General features: G+C 44.3%; 1 protein-coding gene across 5 annotated transcripts in view; it reads left to right on the top strand.

Annotated features, from left to right (window-relative positions):
* The first annotated feature begins 11620 nt into the window (after positions 1-11620).
* The window catches only part of MAP3K7 (mitogen-activated protein kinase kinase kinase 7), a 323646-nt gene continuing 312645 nt past the window's right edge, over positions 11621-22621 (top strand). For 4 of the 5 annotated variants that reach the window (XM_078648256.1, XM_078648254.1, XM_078648257.1 and 1 more), the window contains exon 1: positions 11632-11937. In XM_078648256.1, the coding sequence (XP_078504382.1) occupies positions 11845-11937 (93 nt within the window). In that variant the 5' untranslated portion in view covers positions 11632-11844. Of the gene's footprint in view, positions 11938-22621 lie in introns of all 5 variants that reach the window. The other variant, XM_078648255.1, reaches the window with a different exon arrangement.

Raw genomic sequence — 22621 nt, forward strand, 5'->3', positions numbered from 1 at the left:
CACGCAAGGACATGTTTCCGAGGGTCGAGTGCGGGGAACAAAAACCATATGACCCAATGACAGCCCAAGGGAAGAGACAGGACACCAACAACCGAGCCAACAGATGACGCAAAGCGAAGACCCGTGTTCTGCCACCCGGGTGCTCGGTACTGATCCGTAATCGTTGGAACTCCGGGAAGTTCAAAACACCCTATGAACCTGGCATGTGGGTGGTGAGGTCCAACAGTGGAACCGCAGTCACGGCGGAGAGGGGCGGCGAGACGGTGACAAGAAACATCTCATGGTTCAAGAGAATTCCCACTCCTGCCACAGATCCAACAGTGGCGGACCAGCCGGAACCTCAACCAACACAAGTGGTTGAGACCGATGGCATGGTCGGGGCGAGTGCCCCATCTAGTCCGGAGAGGCACCACTCACCGGAATCCTATAGTCTAGTCCTGGCCAACGGGATACCCCGTGAGAGTTCCAAGCTCACAGAACCAAAGAGACGCTCATCGCCACCAGTATAGCCTCAGGCCGAACCCCAGCCCAAACCGAAGACTGGCTGACTTTATTTGCTAGATTATTTTGAATTTAGTTTGATTAAATACCAACCTGATAAGGGATGTAACGTTCTAGTCTTTGCCAGGCCGGGCTGAGACCCGGAATTAACCACACACATTGTATCACTCTCTGGCCAGGCGTGGCCAGAGAACTATAAATAAAAGGGCCGGGTGGCTCGTGACTTCCGGTCCAGACCGAGCATCTGCGTTGCCTGATATTCCTTTTACTGCATTTATTATATTTATACTGTGGTGGTGCCATATACACTAGCGACTAGCCAAACTGCCACGGCTACACACACCCGTCACACTTACTACAAAAAAAATCACGCAACACATTAATTTGCACGTTTAAGAAAAGGCACGTTTTCCTACATTTTATTCTTTATGCATTCTCGTGTTAATAGATTGCATAAATTAGGACATTTATTCTAAGCTAAATTTTCCTGCTCTATCAAATACCACCCATAAATGAGTGCACTGAAACCATGCAAATATCGCACATAAGCAAATTGAAAACTTGGCAGCAATGTTTGGGATATATTTAAAGATGGATGAGAGAATTCTAGATTTCTCCTATTGCCAGCAGGCGTCTGAAGCTAACTTTATCACTTCGCTGCACTGTAGCCAAGAACTCGTTGCAAATGGCAAGGTGATCAACCTTCCCGTTTACTGCAGGGTTGTCCCACTATTCAGTGGCCAGTCCCGCCTCCCACCTTGTGGTGTTGTGGGACGCTCAGCTGTCCGGCTTTATTGCCACTCAAAGGGCAAGTAAGAGAGGAGGTTTGAGCTATCAACTCAGGGGCGTAGGAGACACTAAATTTCGGGGGGGGGGGACAAGGGCAAACTTTTTGGACTTTCCAGTGACCCTATACAAATCACCCATTGTCGGAGAGCCATACGGTCCGTTAAACTAATACAATCGTATAGTTTTGTAGTGAAACATTGATAAAGGAAGGCATGTAGTCACAGTTTGCAAGTATGCTTTAATTGTCATTTACAAAGTAATTAGACAAAATGTGAAAAACATGTTTTTGAATCTTACATTTTCATGCACCAAGCAAACAAAAATGGGACGAAAAAAAAGAATAATAAACTGAATGCTCTTTTCGACATTCCTAAACCTCAAAATGCAATTGGATTAATATTGAAGTGTATTGGAGACAATGTACAAGTACACACAGCTGTAAGAGCAGAGAAATGTCCACTTTGTGAAAGTAAAATAGTAATATGAAATCCAGCCTCGCCAATTAAGAGGATTTATCATTGCGATTCCAGATATGTAAACATGGCACAGCTACTCCTTTCTAACCAGGAATTACAGCTTAAAAGAAAGTATTTAGGAATTGCCAGTGTTAATCTATGCAAGGAGTATGCCTCACAGTAGTGAAAAATGAATGTAGGTGTTTTTCACTACACAGGCATGCAAAACATAACAGTACATGTCCTACCTTTTAGTAACATAGCACACTGCCCTATGGGCTACCAAGGGCCAACTTTAGGTGTGATGTATGTGTAATAAAAGAGAAGTTTAAGGCTTGGCAAGGAATTTTTAATACCAAGTGGACGTGGCAGTAAAACTGCACACACAGGCTCTTCAGTGGGAGACCTGAGACATGTTTAAAGAGCTACTTGTCTGTGTGGCACAATCAGTGCTCCAGGCCCACTAGTAACATTTAATTTACAGGCCCTGGGTTTATGGTATACCACTGTACAAGTAAATACAATTTGCCAGTTGTGTATACCCCAATGTTACCATGTTTGGGGGAGAAGAACATGCAATATAGCATTGGTCAGCAGTGATAAATTACTCAGAGTCCTAAGGCCAACAAAAATAATCAGCATAAAAAGGAGGTAAGCAGGCAAAAAGTTTGGGGGAAGACCACCCTAAGGCTGGCAGTTCCAATAGTATTGTATAGGATTCTGTGTGTCTGTTTGAGTATTGAATTCAGTCGGATCCCTTTTGGAAAACTCTAGTTTAGCAGGGCACAAGGAGAGCGAAAATGGTTTCTCAAACAGTGGAAGTTTATCGCCTGCATTCCTGAGGCTGGAGAAAACCATAATGCATTGCAAAATATATAACAAAATACCAAAACTTTTGTTGTCTAATCTATGAGAAGCTTTATTGCAGATGTATGATATGAATGTAGAGCGCACTGAAACCACATTATCTTGCACAAAAGTATAAGAAGCCCCATGAGATACATTTGCAATAAGAATTAGCCTTGTGTGGGATTCTAAAAAAAATGAGATGTAGTGTGTGTGGGAGATGCTTACCAATGTAAAAAAAACGTGCAGTGTGAGACGAGACACATATGTGATGCTCCCAGAAGATAGGTATAGTGAGATATGCAGGATGAGGTGTGTGGCATAGCTCAGATATGAGTTGTTAGTTTAGTAATGATCACCAGAAACATAGTGTTTGTGTGTGAAGCTTACAAATGAATACAGTGGGTGGAAGGTTACAAATGAGTAGTGCGTGCGATGCATCAAAGCACAAAAACTTTGTTAAATGGGAGGCTCAAAAAAACTATAAAAATGCTCGAAACTAGCAATTATACCTCATGCTAGGTTTATTCGACCCAAAGAAATAAGCATTTAATTGAAACAATGATTGAAGGTGTGGAGATCTTGCTCAAGAATATGATGATTTATTTACAAATGACATTTGGAGAGTTGCGTATTAACAGTGAAGTAATCTTTGGGGAATAGTTATTTCTACCAAGAAAAAAGGTCAGATGGGCAGGATAACTTGGATAACGGGATATAGGTGGTGATGCTCCAGAAGATGAGCCAAGGGTGTCCAACACGTATGACTCTGCTTCTGAGCATGTCCTGGAGGAGTCTGAAGACCCCTTACTGGAGAACCCTAGTCCCTCAGGGAATAGTTCTATTGACACAGAGGGATGCCTTAGCGGTAGGACCCCTTTATTCCTCCTGGGAGGGTACAAGGAGGTCAGGGGAGGTCCAGGTCCTCCTAACTTAATTCTCCTTCCCCTGCCACTTAAAAATGGATCTCCATCTATAGCAAGAGGGAAGATTCTTTAGAAAGGGAATACTACCTGCTCAGAATCAAGAAGGAACTGTTCACCCAAGATAAGGAAATCCTAGGAGTACAAAGAGAGCTAGGAAAAATGTGGGATTAGAATCCCATGGTGGCAGCACTAGTGAACCTAGAGTTAGGGAACAGTCCTTTGACACTGGGAACTTGAGCAGGATAGTCCCTCCTTACCAGGAGGGGGTTGACATCCATAAGTGGATTACTGCTTTAGAGAAGGCCTGTAAAGTTCAGAAGGTTCCTCAAGGGCAGCGGGCAGCTATACTATGGTTCTCCTTTGCTTACAAAGGTAGGGACAAACTCTTGACTGTAAAGGAAGAATATTCAGACAATTACAAAGTCTTGAAGACTGCCTTCATAGATGGGTTTGGATTAACCACTGAGCAATACAGGGTTAAGTTTAGGGACATACAGAAGGTACTCACTCAAGACTGGGTAGATTTTGTAGATAGTGCTATTAAGGCTCTGTAAGGCTGCTTCAGGGAAGTAATGTGCATGATTATGAGGGACTGTACAATTTACTTGTCAGTGATCTTATCCGTAATAACTGTCAAAATCAACAACTGCTCACTGTGTTACTGGATTCAAGCTAGCCTGGCTGATATGGGGTAATGCCCTGAAACCGGTCCCAGGATGCTTGTTTCCAGTCCAGGGAGGACTAGCTCGGCAGTTTGGGCTGGGCTGGTCCCATGAGGCACAGAGACAAGGCTGATTATCATATGGCTGGGTCTAAACTGGGGTGGCATGGTGAGCAAAAGAATGATGGATTTAACCCAAATCTATTGACTGGGGGTGAATGTTTGATTTGCTCTGCATTCTGTCCATCATCTGTGTGTCTTTTAAAATCAGCACCTGCACCAGTACCTGGTGGATTCGGGTCTGACCTCTACCCAAGAAATGGGAAAGATGGCAGACATGTGGATCCGCACCAGGGTGAAACAATAGTCTCATGATCAGAAGAGGCAAGGTGCTTCTAAGGCCCAGGTGAAAGGTGGGGTAAATCTAAAGAAAAAAAAGAGTCTTCTGAAGGTTCCCACAAATCTTCCTCGGGGGTAGTACCCATTCCTCTTACTCCTCTAAATCAAAACCTTGGTGCTATTTGTGTAAGGAAAAAGGCCATAGGGCAAAGGATGCCAATTGCTCTAAGTCTAGCATCAATATGGCTACTACTACTCCTAAACCTTCTAGTGCCCCTAGTAGAAACACTGGTAGTAGTAGAAGTGCCCCCAGAAGTTTAATTGAGTTAACCTTGGGTACTGAAGTGGGTTCTGGCATAGTCAGAATACCCACTCAGGCTGTTTTAGTCTGTGATGGTGGCACTGAGCTCGCCATCCTTATTGTAAGTCCCACTAACTAGGGCAAATACAGACAACAGCCTCTCATCAATGGAAAGGACAGATCATTCCATGGCAGTTGTTAATCTCATCTGGGGATGGGTAACTGGCCCAAAGAGAGTTGTGGTATCCTCAGACCTACCTGTGGATTGCCTACTGGGAAAAGATTGGGAAACGTTAGCCTGGTCTGACTGGGAGTAATTGACGCATGCAGAATTTATGAGAGTTTCAGTCTGTGTATTTGCTGTCACTTGAGCTCAGGCCAGGACATTAGGCACTAGGGGAGCACAAGATCTTGAACATAATGGACCAGCCTGCTCCCAAGAGAAGGAGCAGGAAGGGTAATTATTTATCCTCCTTTACGTCTCGCAGTGAGAATTAGCCTCATGAGGGGGATGGATCCTAGAACCTTGTCACAGAGGAGCTTAGCCCTGACAAGGCAGAGCTACTTGGGCAAGGGTCCTTCCAGGGAAGCCTTGAGTCTGGAGCAGAAGGCCTACCCCTCTTTTGAACAACTCAGACAGCAAGCTGCTGCTGAGGAAGCAGGGAATGTTAGTGGGTCCCACTCCAAACCATTCATTGTCCATACAGATGCTTCAGAGATAGGGGTAGGTGCAGTATTGTCATAGCTCAATGCAGAGGGCCATGATCAACCAGTAACGTTTATAACCAGAAGGTTGACTTCCCGGGAGAAGCGTTGGTCAGCTGTTGAGCAGGAGGCCTTTGCTGTGGTCTTGACCTTGAAGAAGTTGAGTCCATACCTCTTTGGCACTCACTTCATTGTTCAGACAAACCATAAGCCCCTCTTATGGCTTAAAAAGATGAAGGGTGAAAACCCTAAACTTTTGCAGTGGTCTATTTCTCTACAGGGGATTGACTTTTCAGTGGAACATAGACCTAGAAGTAACCATGCCAATGCAGATGGACTTTCCAGATATTTCTACTTAAAAAAAGAAGACTCAACTCGGCAAGGTTATCTCATGTCCTTATGTTTGGTGGGGGCTTGTGTAGGTAAGTATGATCTGCTTCCATGGTTAACCCCAATTTTTGCCTGGTGTACGCGTGTTTTGTTTGTAGTCTGCTGGGATCCTGCAGGACCCCAGCAACTGTGCTCTCTCCCCTACATTGGCTCTGGTAAGTACTTTGGTAAATTCACAATTGACTACTGGTGTACCCTGTAGGTTGCTAGTGTATGGTACCAAGGTACCCAGGGCATGGGTTCACCAGGGATCTCCTGTGGGCTGCAGCATGTGCCACCTATCAGAGGCCCCTTAAACTCCAGCTAAATGCCTGCTATTGCAGTCTGTCTGAGATGTTGCCTGCACCTCTCATGGCAGATATACGTTTCTCTATATCTGAGGTCACTGCACTTAAGTCACCCCTATGGTAGGCAGGGTGCTTGGTTAAAAGTGTGAGGATGAGGATGAACAGGACACCAATACAAATCCCAGAGATGATTTTCAAGGCTTTGTAAGTGTGGTCAGCCATTTTAAGGTATATAGTGGACTTCAGTTATTACAAGGTATCTAACTATATACTGCTGCACTGAACCTGGTCATATTTGGAATCAAACATCTTGAAATCATACCCCAACACTGATTCTAGTGCTGGAAGTATGATCCCATGTATTGGGGGACTCCGAAGGGGACAGACTCCTGACAATAGCCTTTCAGGGTCTGCCAGCAAGCTTGTGCTGCTGTCGACCACAGACCTGATTCTGCCCTCCTGCTGCTGAGCTGAGCTTGAGCAGGTGAAGGTAGAACAATAGGTTTCCTGTCACAGAGCGGTGTTACCACCTCCTAGAAAGAACTTAGGGGCATATTAGCATGAACCTCGTTAAAATTATCGCAGTTTTAGCTGCAGGAAACTGCCGCTAAAATGGCAATAATGGGCTTGCTAATATGCGTTATAGAATTCCAATAGAAGCCTAGGTTAGATGTCCTGCACATCTAACCTGGGCTTCTATTGGAATTCTATAACATATATTAGCAAGCCCATTATCGTTGTTTTAGCGGCAGTATCCTGCCGCTAAAACTGTGATAATTTTAACAAGGTTCTTGCTAATATGCCCTTAGTGTATTGGGCTGGGATGGGGGTGCTCTCCAGCGCCACCAGACTACTTTGAAGGGCAGATTTGGTGCCTTCGTTGCATACTCCGGCTTGAGCCAGTTCAGGAACCTTTGGTTCCCGCACTGGTGCGAAACTGTACGAAGGACAGGGGAGTATCCTCCTCTCTGTCCAGCCCCCCTTCTGGGAGGGACCACAAAGTTGTACCAACTCTTTCCCTAGGGGCTACCCTGTGGTGGGTCCTCAAATTCATCATGGATCAAGACTCACCTCTGAAACCAAAACACTCTTCAACGTCTGGACACTTGGACTTGTGCATCAAGGAAGACACTTGCTGCTCCTGGTCTCCCTGTCCTTCAAGTCTTCTGCGTCTTCTGTGTCTGTGCTTCATCCAGGTTCTCCGGAAGACCTGTGGGCATCAAGGACATCCAAAGTGATCTCCCTTGGATTGAAGCTGTCACTTTCCTACATCTGCAGGCACCGCAATGAAGCTGACCGGTGGTACTACGGGCTACCCAAGGCCCAGAAACACAGGTGGTGGTTCTGCAGCTCCCTAGAGGCCTGATATGCCTTCTCTGAAATTGTGAGGACAGTATCCCTTGTTAAAGCTGCTGGGACCAGACCCCTGTGCACCATGTTGACTTTCCATTGCCAAGGCTTGTTGGCTCTGCACTCCAGAAATCTTCAGGTTTTAAGAGGCACCAGCTTCTAGCACCTCATCCCTCAAAAATCAGCATCCTCACTGCATCCTCTGCACTGTGGGTCTCCTTCTTTGGTGAGCTGCCCGAGGTCCTCTTGCAACTCCTGTGCCTTTGGCCTGTTGGTCCTCTTGAGGATCTTCCTTTGCTTCAGTGGGCTCCCCTGCTTGCACGGGCCTGCTCAGACTCTCCTACATTTGTTGAGTCCCTTGGACCTTGCTGGTCCCAATGTTTGCATCTTTTCGCTCACCAGCGCTAGTTGCGGCTACTAAGGCTTTTTCCTGCTCCCACTGGACATCGACCACCTGAACGGTAAACATCCATTTGTACGCAGTCATTACACCGCGTTCCAATACTACGCAAATGTTACAACGCATGCACTGTAACAACGCGTAGCCATTTCTATGTATGTTATTACTTCGCATGTGCTGTAACAACGCTGTAACAACGCAAGCGTTATAATGCAAACTACATCGTTGTGAGGAAACTGGGACGTTTCCTCTTAACGACGTGCAGCGATCACCGCCCCTTTGATGACGCAGGATGGAGAACAGAGGACACAAGGAGAGAGAGGTGAGAGGGGCTGTTTTAAAGGGTTTAGAGTAGGGTGAAGGTCGTGCAGAGGGTAGTCTTTTAGGAATAATTGTGTTTGAGGAGTAGTGTTTTAGGGTTTAGGGTAGTGTTTAGGGTAGTGTTGTGGTGTAGGGTAGTGTTTTAGGGTTTAGGGTAGTGTTGGGGTGTCGTGCAGGGTAGTGTTGTAGTGTAGGGAGCGGACTGGGGGAAGGGTGAGGGTCGTGCAGGGGACAGTGTTTTAGGGTTTAGGGTAGGGTTGGGGGTCGTGCAGGGCAGTGTTTGGGTGGAGGGACAAGACTGGGGGTTGGGGAGGGTTGTGCAGGGGGTAGTGTTTTAGGGTTAAGGGTAGTGTTGTGAAGTTTGTGTTGTGTAGGGTAGTGTATTTGCATTAATGTTTTTTGAGCTTGTAAAGCGCACTGCTACCCGTCCATAGGTCTCCTGGCGCTGTATAACTCTGGGGAACCCGTCCTGGCTTTCCCTGTGAGATGGTCCCTTGTTGGGAGTCCCCAAGGTGGAGCCAGGCATCCCCGGAATTGGTGGGGCCATTGTTCGAGATTAGGCAAGCTAATGCCCAGAGTTGCCGAGTGGAACCCCTGATTAGAGTAAGCACCGAAGCGAGAATTATCGAGTCTGCTGACCAAGGTCCACGACCCTGCCGCGTCGGGAATTGAACCCTGGTCCCGGGCCGACTTCTGCTCTCGGGCCTGCCGCCTCTAACCAGTGAGCCACACCACTCCACCAAGTATTTAGCCTAGTGTTGGGGTGTTTATTTTTATTTTCATTTAAACATTATATTAAGTTTCTAAGTGTTGGGTGTTTATAAAAAGAAAAAATGCGATGTTAAACCATGCGGTGTATTTCAATCCGATGTAATGGCACTTTTAATGCATTTGCACAGAAATGCAAACTAATGGTACCCGCAATTATACATGCAAACTAAAAACAACGTTGTTAAAGTATACTTTGTTTTGGTTTGCGTTGTATCGACATACATTCACCTGAACACCAAAACCTGAAACCTGATATGGGACAGCTCATGCTTGGCTCCTGGCCTTCCTCAGCGCTGCCTGGTCCTCACAGCTGCATCAACAATGTCACCGTCTTCACTCTTCAACCTCCTGTCATCGGTGGGCCTTGTGCTTCCGTGCCTCCTGGTCACTTCTGAGTGGCATAGACTCTGTTGCCTCTAATTGCAGGTTCTCTTCTTCAAAAAATCAACTCTTGGATTCCACTGGACTCCTTCACAGGCCTCCCCAAAGGTATCATCTTCGGAGTCTTCCATTTTTTTCTAAGGCAGGTTCCAACGTCACATCACCCCCTATGCTTCCCTGGTGCAAGTAACCTGGTTCCTGGGGCATCTCCAACCTCCAGTCTTACAAAGGGTCTCTCCGGGGTCCTCTGGGAAGGGTCCTTCTACTTCAAAATTGCAACTGCAACTTCTCAGTTGACTTCCATTGGGCACGCAGCTGTGTTTCAACTTTGCACTGCCACCGGGGGTTCCTGGGCACTTACCTTGGGTGGTGCCTTGTGTCCCTAGCAACTCTGAGACTGCTGATCCAAGTTCTGTTACGCTTTGTAGTTTGCATTCCACTTTCTTAGTTCATGGTTTGGTCTCCCCATGGAGACCAGTGTATATTTGTGCTACTTACCTGATTATTTTGAAGGATTCTTGTGTGTCATTTTTAAGTGACATCACAGTGTGTGACATCGCACGTGACCTCGCAGGAAGTGATATCACACAAAATTACATCAGATTCTATGACCTCACATACGTTAAGCAGGTCTGTCATGAGTACATGTGAACGCATTACAGTATTTAAAAAATAAGATTTTGCGTCGGAGCTGAGTCAAAAAAAGTGATGCAACACTGGCGCAAGATCTAGGCCTCCACTTAGACATTTATTTATTCATACTCTGCCAGAAAGAAATCGACAAGGAGAAATGTGGCAGTAAATATGTTATGCTTAATTGGTTGCAAAAACTGCATGTTAAAATATCTTATGAGGCTAAGCGACCTGCTGCAGAGATTTTTATGTATCCAGTAAATCAGAGGAAATAATGGTAAAATAATTCTGGAGGTTAATGCACTTGCTGGAGAGACATGGATTTTGTCTAGTCCCAGTTTTGAATCAGAGTAGCATAAAGGGTTAATATGTCTCCCACAAAGCACATCATGTGAGACACAGATGACAGATTTTTATTTTATGTAGCTGGGTAAGTGGGTTACTGCATTTAACAAAGAGATCCTTTAAGTGCTTGCGTTTCATACATTGTAATCTTTCGAATATAGCACTGTAACCTATGAAGTAAAGCACACGTGACTCCTACACCTTGTAACCCTCACTATCATATGTAACACATCCTGTAAAATGACTTACACACACGGTTTATTGTCAAAGTATAATGTGTATGAGTGATGTAAAGCGCTCCGACACCCAGGATGGGGCTGAGTAGCGCTATAAAATAACTAAGACAATATAGTGGTATTTCAATTATTTGTGTAAGTATTAGGACAGACTAACACATCTATCACAACGTAACCCAAGATGTATGCTTAGAGTACGACTAATATTAATTTGTTCTCATGTTCGAGGGTGATTTTCAACTGCTTAAAATAAACATTTAAGCAAAACAGTAGCCTTTGAGTGACTGAATTGCACAGGTACGGTCAGGTCGGGGTTTGGGAAGGGCAGGATGCAGACAGCAATAAACAAACTACTTCTCTCCCTTTGTCCTGAAGTGCAGACTGAAGGCAGCCAGCGTCCAGCGTCGCGGGAACGAGGTGTGAAATTATTCCTGAAGCTTTGCAGCACACAAAAGGGAAAGTCACAGGTCAAGTACAGGGCCATTGGCACGTCAAAGCACTAGTGATTTTACGTGTCAAAGGCCCTGCAACTAATAGATGGGAGAGGGGAAGTTCTTTCGTCCCCTCGTCCCCCCCACCCCTGTCCCCCGTGTTCCCCCCACTAGAAAATCTGGGGGGATTATGTCCCCTGCGTCCCCCACACTTCCTACGCCCATGTATCAACTGGGTAACCCAAGTGCCCTGGCAGGGTGTCCAACCCTAACTTTTTCAGCAGTATATTGAGTCCACTACACCCACACGTAACATAAACATTGCTAAATCTGCACAATACAACACCGTGTGTTTGAAAAGAGTACACGTTTCTGAATCGCACCAAACAACGAAGCATTTTTTTTTATCGCTTTAAAACACTGCAACAAACTGCACGTCTCAAATGTTGGTCAGCTTGCAGGTTCCGACAAAACAGCCGCCAAAGACTGACAGCTCTACGGAACTCGCAGCCCACTTCAGCCGGATATGCGACGTCACCACGCTGCGTGGCTGTGTCACGGTTTGTAGGTCTCCCATTGGCCAGGGCTGGCTCCCCTGTGCGCATGTCCGGGGTGACAGCCCCTCACTCCCCTGCAGCACCGGCTGCCCCCCACCTCCCCTCCAGCCGCGGGCCCAGCGCCGGGCGCCTAGGCCTCGCAGCCCGGGGTCTGGCCAAGCCTGGCGACTGGTGAACATGCGGTGAGACATTGGCCCGCACCCGGTGGAGAGCGCTGGCATGTCTGCCCCCTCCCCCTCTGCTGACATGATAGAGACTCCCCCTGTGCTCAACTTCGAGGAGATCGACTACAAGGAGATTGAGGTTGAGGAGGTGAGTAAGCTGCAGTTGGAGGGATGCTCAATGCTTTGGGCTGTCAGCCGGTCCCAGAGCTGCCACATCACCAGAACCCCCGTCCCCTACATCAGTGGCCCACAGACTTGCTTTGGTTGTGTTTCCCAGGGGTGCAGGACGGGCGGCTTCTGTCATGGGACGCTGGAGGGGGACTCATGCTCCTGACAGCGCCGCCTGCCACACAAACACTGCTGACGGGGACAACTTCTACGCTGTTATGGGGCGACCATGGCCCAGCCTGTCCATAGGGTCCCCATAACTGCCCTTTTGGCAGTAGCGGTGTCTGCATTTTCTTTCATTTAAGTCACCCATTTTCTTATATTTAAGTCAATTCATTTACAGTTTAATTTGATGATTTGTATGCCTCGCTGTAATGAGTCGCTGGGGTTCTCCTGTTGGTGAGATCGTTGAGTGAAATGTAAACAAACCGAGTTGCATTTGAAATTGCATTCGATGTAATTCTTTGAGGTTATATTTCCATATGCAGGTGCCAATTTCCACGAACACACTTCTTGAGTGTCTCTCGAGTCTGACAACAGTGGGCGACAAAGGTCTGCGTGGTGTGAAGAGTCTTTGTAGCTTCATGTAGGTGTTACTCCCCAAAATGTGTTTTTCACTATGAAATTCACTTGGTTTACAATTGGCACCGCCTGAAGCTTTTTTACTCGTTGCAGTCTTTCTTCCTCATCTCTCTGACAGCTGTTCGCTACCTTGTGCATTAATTACATTTATCAGAAGCTTTAATTGAGGTCTGCAGGGTGGGTGAATTGTTTACATGTTCTTCTTCTGACTTGTGCCTTCAGTCGCGTGGTCTAGTGTTTTGCAAAGTTGGTATACATATATTGTTTTGGGTAATGATGCTCCAGTTTAATAAACAATATGCTACAGAAAATACACTAAAAGTGTCATTTCTGTTTTTGAATAGCTCTATTTCTCGGTCGTTGTTACCTGAGGTTGCCCGTCGAATCGTGGCTTCCTTATACCCATTCCTGATCACTTTAGGGTATCAACTTGGAGCTGAAATTGACTTGAACTGTTGCAGGCGTTTAGGAGTCTAGTGCTGTCAGTCATCTGCCAAGGATCCCCTCTGTGGCACACACATATAGGATTTGCCTGCTTCACGACAGCCACCAAGCACTCCCACCATACTTAACGATTGAATGGCCTTGGGTCGTTTAAGCCTAATGTAGGCACTCCTTATATGTTGCTCATTCGCATCACCTGAGCACTGACCATTGATCGTGGGTTTCTCAAATTCATGCTATGAACTGTTTGTGAACTGCCTGCAACTCCCCAAAGCAATGTTACTATATTGCTATGTCATATATTTGAGCACCTAGTGATTTATCCAATGCCATGATATAAGTTCTGCACCCATCTGCCTATCTGTGCATACACACCGATCCCCAAACTAGCATTTCCTTCTGCTCACAGAACATAGATGAAGTACTTGGTCTCTCGCCAACTCTTTTTGGTCTACCGTTAATGATGCTTGTGGCCCTTGTGTCCTCTCCTTTTTCCCAGTCTACAGCAGAAACAGGCATATAATCCCTGTGCTTCCTGTCCACACTATTGGATCAGACAGTATTGTGATATGGGACAACTGTCTATGGAATGGAATGTGCTTGGAATGTCACACTCTGTACAGCGATGACGTATAGAAACGATCTCCAAACTTTCTTTTTAGTTGCTGATAATTTAGTGTTCTCTGTTGCCAGAGAGGTATCGTTGGTTAGGCCCTTCTATGGCCCGTGCTGGGTTTTGTTTATGTTCCCTCACTTGGATGTGATGTGTCTGCAGTGCATTTCTTATTTATATCAAAGACACATATGTTAATTTTGTTCTGGATACCAGACTGGCATGGGGCAGATCTGTAACCCATTCTGGTTTCCAATCAAATTTTAGTACCAGGCTGCAACCTTGCTACTTACTGTCTATTCATTTCATAGGCCGTGAATATGAAATTCCTGTACATCCTGTTGTGGGTGGAAACTACTGTTTGTGTCTAAAATGGGATTATGCTATGTGAGTAAGCCATAGGCGTTTGCTCCCACTATTTAACTTTGCAAAAAACCGTAAGCGAATCACAGGAGCTAATGGTAAAATGAGCCATATTAGCTGTATGCAGAAATGATGACTAATGTGCTCTTTTTTGCATGTTATTCCTCATTCCCTCATAATCAGGTGACATTGCACACCCACTAATTTGCAAACAGTCTATCATAATTTTGCAAGTGTGTAAGTTTCATCTTCAATTAATAGCTGTGTGAGATAAGGCTATAAGTGTATGCAGCATTTCTGTACCACAAACCTATCCATAAGGCAGCAACGGGTCACGGACTAGCACAAAGTCAATGAGTGATCATAGAGATGGCTGGTTAGTGGACTGTAAATGCATTGTGATGTAGTGTCCTTTAAAGAGTTGCATTCTCAACGCTTTCCTAAATTAGAGTAGCATTAGGGAATCCTTATGAAAACAGGTATGTTGTTGAAATCCTGGGTGCATAGATGGAAAAGGCCTCTGACTTGTTTTTTTTCTTTTGTACACTTCATAGCCTGCAGCCTGATGGTGTCCTGGATGTGCCAGTAACCGCCAGAGATGGTGAATTTGTCTGCCAGATAATCGTAGGTGCTGGTTGTGATGGTTTTGTAAATGATGCAGTTGGTTTTGAAGATGGTACGAGTCGTAAGTGAGGGCAAGTGTAGTTCCATCAAGATGGAAGTGATGTGATCGTATTTCTTCAGGCCTTGGCTGAGACCTGCTGCAGCATGTAACATGCTTTTCAGAGAAGTGCCTGTGTGGAATCTGGGAGGCCGTGGTGCAGGGTGTTTCCACCATTCATATGTGATAGTCCAAGAACTTGGACAGTAGTTCTAAAGTTGCTTTTGGGAAGAAACTGTTTCTCTTTCTTTGAAAGAGAGAGCTGATACCACACCATCTTTGTTTTTTTGTTTTTTCGGCATTGTGTTCCTAGAGTGTGAAGTTGTCCAGGTTGAATCCAAGTGATTTGGCATTCAATGAAAGTTTGTGTTCGAATCAGTGAAATTTAATTTAATTGAACCAGGTTTGCATTGCTTCTTGTTTATTAATCTTGGCAAATACCAGACGTTCAGTCTTGTTTGGTTTGAACTTCAGGAAGGTTTTGGACATCCAGGTCAGGGTGAGGTGCTGGCTGTCTTTGAGGCATTGCATGTCTGAAGCAGAGGAGACTTTAAAGAGAGTAGTGTATCAACGGCATATTGGTAAATCTGATGCTGTTAGTGTTTTTTTGTATTTCCATGATATCTAAAAATGTCAAATCAAAGAGAAACTGACCATTCACAATGAACACTACATTGGTGTAGTAGGAGCAGAAAGTACATCTTGTGTGCCACCAACATTTGTGCCAGCTACAGTCAGTTGGTCTTAATGGAGCTATGACGTCTTGTGCTGGTGACAGCCCACCACAAGATGCTTTCCCGTGCCATAAGTGATTGACTGTGAAATTAATGCACCACCCCAGCCCCCTTATCTCTATGTTGGCTTCTTTGAGATACCTAAGCTATCCTCCCTTCAACTCAACTGGATAGACGGTACATGGGAGCAATTCACACTTGCAGTTTCTGTTATTACATACCTGATGACTTGTTCAACAATGAGATTGCAAGGTTGCCTTTTATTTGGATACCCTCAACAGTAATTAACTTACACAGGTGAATATTCAGGCTCTTTTTCTATGACACTGTTTTTTAAGCAAAAGGTTAGGATATGATCAGACCGCTGTTGCTAAAGACTCCTTTGGAAAGCTCTTCGGCCAAAGTGTTGATGATCTCACTATAATCACCATATGTACAGTTTGTCACTTTAGTGCCAGTTAGTGTGGTCATTGCCTTGCTATGCAGCTGTTTTGAGGTGGCTTGCTTCTTTGGTATATCCAAGTTTGACTTTGCACCAGTTATGAGGTAGGATCGCCTTTTATCTGTTTGGTACATAATGTACTTCTGACCAAGGACTGTATTTCTGTGCTTGTCATGCTCGGCCTATCTACTGCCTTTGATGTTAATGACCATGTTGTGGTTCTGCAGGACCTTTGCGCCAGAGGAACATCCATGCAAACTTCCAAAATGTCCCCTTTCATCTTCTTTGTATACCTTCGAGCGCTGGGAGGGATAACATCTTGAAGGTTGAGACAAAGGTAGTGAGAGCAGCTATCAGTTGAAACCATTTACTGTGTTCAAGGGAACAGTGTTCACGAGCTTTGATAATATTTTAACTGTGCATGCTCTGGAAGCTGTTAATTGTAGAAGCTTATTTTTGATATTGTGACACTGGGTATTGCGTCTAACCCTTTAGGCTTTGGATTTATCATCATGGGTCAATGCCTCAATGGGCGACCCTTCTTGACAAGATAAAATTGTATTTGAGGAGGAAGCTAGAAGTGGGCAGAATGATTGCTCGGTTGAAACCAAGTCAATCACTTTATGACCGTGAACCCCATCACGCATAATGTACACTTGATAAATGCTAAATTCACGATGACTGCCACAGTCTTCAAAGCAATGAATGGAGCTTACTGTGTGGAAACGTAAATACAATACCTAAAAGGTAATGGAGAGAATGCTTACTTGATATTGAAAGGATTAGCTATCCGATCTGTTATCTAAATTGGAGCTAGCATTTTTTGGGGCAAACGTTTGAGTGGTTAACTGTAAAACTAATTAAATGTAAGCGATATCTTTTTAGATAACTGTTTAATTAGATGAAAATGAGGCTATAAACTGTCATGGTAAGTTGTGCTCCTTCAGCTGAAATTGCATAAGTGAAATTTACACCATGTGTTGAGATTAGGGTCACATTTTTGCAATGAAATTTGAATTGTGGAAAAAGGATTCGGAACCACCTTGTGGTAGCCAGCAGTACAGATGCTGCAAATTTGGGTTACAGTGAGGATGCCAAGATTGGGACAAGAGGTAAGGCTGCCCAGCATAGGCGCATGAGGCCAGGTATGTGCTCTATGTGCATGGTCTGCCCCTGAAAAGCATTTGCATACAATAAACCTAAATGAAACTCATTTACATAGTGCATACCTAAAAAAATAGCATTGTGTCAAACCTTTCATAGGAAACACATGGAATGGCTTTCTTCATTTGCTGCACCCCACTACCAAATAGACATCTAAAACGAAATTGGGTAAGACATGGACTGTTGCTGTTGTGTATTTTATGTAGTGGAGTGACATGTGGGGTCTGACAGCCATGTTTTGTGTCGGAATGGCCAAAATATATTGTAGAGCCTTGAAGACATCTATTGATAGGCGCATTCCCTGCGTGCATTTTCCACAATTTCTCAGTCTATTTTGTATCTGGTGGCTGAGGTAGTGTGAGCGGGTGTGAGTATTGGTATCCTACTAAAGGTAAGTCAGGACTAGAAGATACACCAGACTTAATTAAGTTCCTTTTTGCAAGTCTGAGTACAAGACATACCCAGGGCAAAAATAGATCTGACCTTTCTCAAAGTATGTGGGCACTCCTGTTATAGGTGCACAGCATAATTGGTACTATTACAGAAATGGCGTGGGTGTGTGATCCATCTCACTTTTCATGCTTCATCCTATTGGGCCACCTTTCATGACTTCATCAGACGATGCCAAGCATTTATCTGTCCAGCCTGGCACATATCTGTTGCTGCTCTTATTGTCTCTGCTGGCACAAACTACTTCCTCCCTTTCGCACTTAGCTAACAGAGTGTGGAACATCTCACTATTGTGCTTAGTATCCTGCTGTTGGTTGAGCACAAAAGATACACATTCTAAGTGCCTTCAGTAAACATGTTAGTCTGTTGTTTGGGTTGTAAAAGGATAGTTGAGGGATAGAAGAGGGAACAGTTTGCATTTATATAGCACTTGCTACCCTGATGAGGTGTTGAAGCGCTTTTAGGCGGGTAGCACGCTACTCCAGAACCCATACTGGATTAGTAGGGAATTAGTATTGGGAAATATGAATTTAATTTGAGCAGTTTACATGTTCGTCTGTTATTTGGATTGAAAAGGAATTGTGGAGGGATAGAAGAGGGCTGTGTCTACAAAGTTTTTTTTGGGGGGGTTCATAGCAGTAGGAGGAGGTTTGGGATGAGTAAATGGGAGGTGGAGGGGAAGAGTCGGAGGTAAGGGTTTAGAAAGGCTTGTTTGGGAGCTGTGAATAGTAAAAGAGGTATGAGATGATGCAAGGAGGGAATAGTCTGGAAAAGGTTTTTTGGGGAACATGGTAGTGGTATGCGTTTTGGGGTGAATGAGAGAGTGGAGGTAGAAGATATATTGAGAGCGGTATAGGGAGAGAAATGGGGAAGTGCATGGGAGATGCTGAATTAGAAGCAAAATAATAAATATAAAGATACAGAAGTACATGGAAGGTATATACGTATAAAGAAGGTAATATATGTAGACTAAAGTTGCATTTAATAAAGTCAGACTTTCAAGTGTTGCTGTATTTAAAAACAAATTGTAATTCAATAGTGAAGCAATTGTAGATTAATATTCATTATAAAATATATACTTATTTATGAAGTAACACATATACATGTCAAACATAGCATAATGTAAATATAAGTAATATGTACATTTGTTAAGAAGAACTAATGAATAGATCTTTAAAACAATTATTATACAAAGCAATACACATATGTATGTACACCGGTATAGTCCAAATAAATGCTTATATCCAATTCAATAAAAAAAAATCTTTATTTCGGTGTTTATGGCCATAAAAGCACAGAGGAAAAAAAAGACAGCACAGTTTATACAAATGAATCTTACAAAGATAAAATGCATGTACATTACACTATTTAAAAAAAATAATTCTTAATGTAAATATTAAAAAAGTACTACTTAAAAATACACATCTTATAACATTTAAAAAGAAGATAAAGTTATTAATAAGTTGTGTTTATAATGAGCTAAAATTATCCAATTGACCCAGATTTTAATATGGATAGACGTACACACCACATAGAGAATAAATATCGGGAGACTGAATATACAATGGGCAGACTGGTGTCATATTTTAGAAGCCTGTAGGCCTTCACACAATGCTTTGTCCCAAGATCCCAGCATACCTGTTGTTGCCATTGGTATCTAACCATCTCCATCTTGTATGCCAGGCAGACAATAATACATGTTGATCGATCTCCGGATTTTCTGCACAGACCGGGCAGCTCTGGGTCAAAGTATCTCCCCATTTATTTGTAAAGCCACGAAGTGGTAATACACCGTGCCTAACTGTAAATAAAGTTTTTTATTAACACTATCAATGTTACAGCAATTCATCCTCTGTGCTGCAGATCCTTGAAATACATTGTTCATGACGAGCTCAGCTCATCATGAGCATGGAAGGGGTTAAGAGGAGCCTGTATGACATCAAGAACAGGTTCTAGCTTATATTGACCGTTGCCCTCTAAAAAAGATAGGGTCAGAATGCCAGTGTCAGGATTGGCCTTTATCTGGTTGAATTTAAATTCTCTAAAAATCTTTGACAGGGCGTTCTTGGGAGTTATCATGCAAATTGCTTCAGCATTACCCCATAGGTCTCCCATCCTCATAGCAGCCATGGGATTTTGTCAACTCTCTGTAAATGTAGCACCTCCTTTAGCTCCTCTTTAAAAAAACGAAAGCTCTGGTGTACTCCAGAGACGTCTCCAATAGAGGAGGGGCCTAAGGGCACCTTCCTCTGCAATTGTGCTTACCCCAGGGTCCATACAGAGTGGCATCAATGCTGTACGTTTACGGAGACCTAGTAGTTGCCTAATAAGAGTTCTCATTCTTAGAGAGAGGATTGGATAGTCGATGGCCCCAGATTTCTGCCCCATACCAGGCCGCTCCCCTACCCTGGGCCTTGTAAATTTCCATTGCTGGACCGACCATTTTGTGGTTGCACTTCCTAGACCTCTTTGCTATCCCCTGGCTGTCTGAGCCAACTGTAGGCTAGCCTTCTTAATTTGTGCGTTCCACTCCATTTTATCTGTGAGTGTTAAGCCTAAGTAGTCAGACAGTCACTCTCTCTAGTGGTTTCCCATTTAAAAGAGGGTTTGGTCGCGTGGTGTTACCTGCATTAAAAAACATACATTTAGTTTTTAGTGAGTTTATCACCAAACCCCTATTTTTACAAAATAGATGGAAAATATCCAAGGCCCTCTGCATTCCCATTGGGGACTTGCATAATAAGGGGGTATCATCGGCTAACATCAGGGCGGGGACCTTGTTGTTGGCCAGCCTAGGGGCATCTATGTCCCTCCCAGCAGTCAAAACCTCCACGAGACCATTGATAAATAGACAAAAGAGGGTCGGGGCCAGCACGCATCCTTGTCTTACCCCTCTGTCTATTGGAATGGGATCAGTAATGGGACACGGACAGGATGGAGCCAAAACTGGGAATGAACGATGGATGTCACTCATAAGTAGTTGCAAGTAGCCCTGACCGCCCATACCGTACAGCAAACTAATATCGCTGACGCATTTACAAACAGGAGAACGTGCGAGCGAGATCACCGAGCCACGGTGTTGGCCGCCCTCTAAACAGTCGGCTCCAGCCTACATCCGCCCATAAACCAGGGACCCTTCTCACAGCCCTCCACTTTCTTGCAGAAAGAACGCCCTTCCACACAGAACCACGGTATATGAGAGGCGCTCCATTACACTGCAACCCTTATGAGTGACATCCATGCTCCATTATATTGCAACTACTTATGAGTGACATCCATCTGTCATTCCCAGTTTTGGCTCTATCCAGTCCGTGTCCTAAGGAGAACCCCTACTAACGTTGCGGTTCGAAACGCGTTTACCCTGAGCCTTGGAAAAAGAACAAGGGTTGCCACTAGGACCTCTTAAACTCACACAGTGTGATCCCTAGATGTTTAACCCCCTAATTTGTTTTCCCATCCTTGGCTTAGTTAGACAGGCAGGCAGCTCTCTTTAACTGAAAGTCCGCTTGTCTTTTTGTACCTAATAGAAAGGACTGGTTCCTAATGTGAATGTATTGTTAGGTATTTGATTTATTACTTTTGGTGTTGTCTGTATCAACTGATAGTATTTATTTTGAGCACTTGTACAGCACTTGTATATCATTGCACAATTACTTGTTCATATGTATTTTTCACTGTTTGCTGACTGTCTATTTGATGACATATTTTAAACAGTTGAATGTTTTCCTAAAACCATTAAAAAAAAACTAAAATAAAAGAGATGACCCTCCAGAACTAATTGGCTGGGTGGGATCAAAAATGAAAAAATAAATCTGTCTGGCCCTTCTGTTTGTTTAGCATATTTGAGTGGTCCAAGCCAGTTCAGGTACAGGACCCAAACCTTTGTTCTTGCCCTACTTCTCCCATGGGCACTCCTCCGCTTCATGCCAACTTTAGCCATTTGGAAACACCCTGCCGCCCCTTTCCTCAGTCCTTAGTCCCTTTATTCCAGCTCAATACTCCCTTAATGTCGTGGCTAGTCTATGCTTTGAGCAGGCCTTTCATGCATTCTACTTCGTGCCCTCCCGTATCCACCCCCAACGTACCGTGCTTCATGTCCTCTTTTAAGCTCCACGATTAAACTTCATGTCTCCTCTTAGTTGTAGCCCTCTACTGACAGTTTGTATGTGATCGGTTGTAGGACGATTCAACGCAAACACAACGCACACCATTACATCGCATTTCTCACATCGCACACACCATTACATCGCACGCATTCACCACGCAAACCATTACATCGAATTCCGCATTCACACGCATGCAAAATACTTTTTCATCGCACACTACGACCACGCATTCTATCACACCGCAAAATTCTCCCTAACAGCCCCGCTAAACAGTTAACAGCACGACATGTTTTATTTAAATGTCACACAGAGTTGAATATTTCGCAGTCATGTCTGCCTCCTGCGTACTTCCACGCACTGTAATTATTTCATAAAATGTTATCGAGGTATTATGTGGCTCACCACAGAAACCAATAATCTGTATGTACTTTTAATGAACATTTACTAATTTTTAATTGTGCTAATGACGGGTCCCTTAATTAACGTCACAGCCGGTAAGCAAAGCACTCACAGGCCCTCCTTGCCAATTATACAGAATGGTAGTAGAGGGTTGGAACGCTGAATGATGTGCAGCTAGGCTCGCGCCTCAGGAAAACAGGATCTGTAGAGCGTTTGTATTTCTAAAACCTAAAATAGTAGCACCTCCGACTCCTAACGCTAAGCCCTAACCCTAACCCTAAAGCCTAAACCGTGCCATATCCGACTCCTAACCCTAAGCCCAAGCCCAAAACAGTACCACCTCCGACTCCTAACCCTAAAGCCTAAACAGTGCCATATCCGACTCCTAACCCCTAACCCTAAAGCCTAAACAGTGCCATATCCGACTCCTAACCGTAAGCCCTAACCCTAAAGCCTAAACAGTGCCATATCCTACTCCTAACCCTAAGCCCAAATTCTAAATCCTAAACAGTGCCATATCTGACTCCTAACCCTAAGCCCTAGCCCTAAAGCCTAAAACACAACCATATATGCTCCTAACCCCTAGCCCTAAAGCCTAAAACACTCCAATATTGTACTCTTAACCCTAAGCCCTAACTTTAACGCCTAAAATACAACCATATCCATAAAGCCTAAAGCCCTCCCCGCCACTAAACTCGACCTTACC

This window comes from Lissotriton helveticus, chromosome 6 (assembly GCF_964261635.1).
Source record: "Lissotriton helveticus chromosome 6, aLisHel1.1, whole genome shotgun sequence".
Lineage (NCBI taxonomy): Eukaryota > Metazoa > Chordata > Amphibia > Caudata > Salamandridae > Lissotriton > Lissotriton helveticus.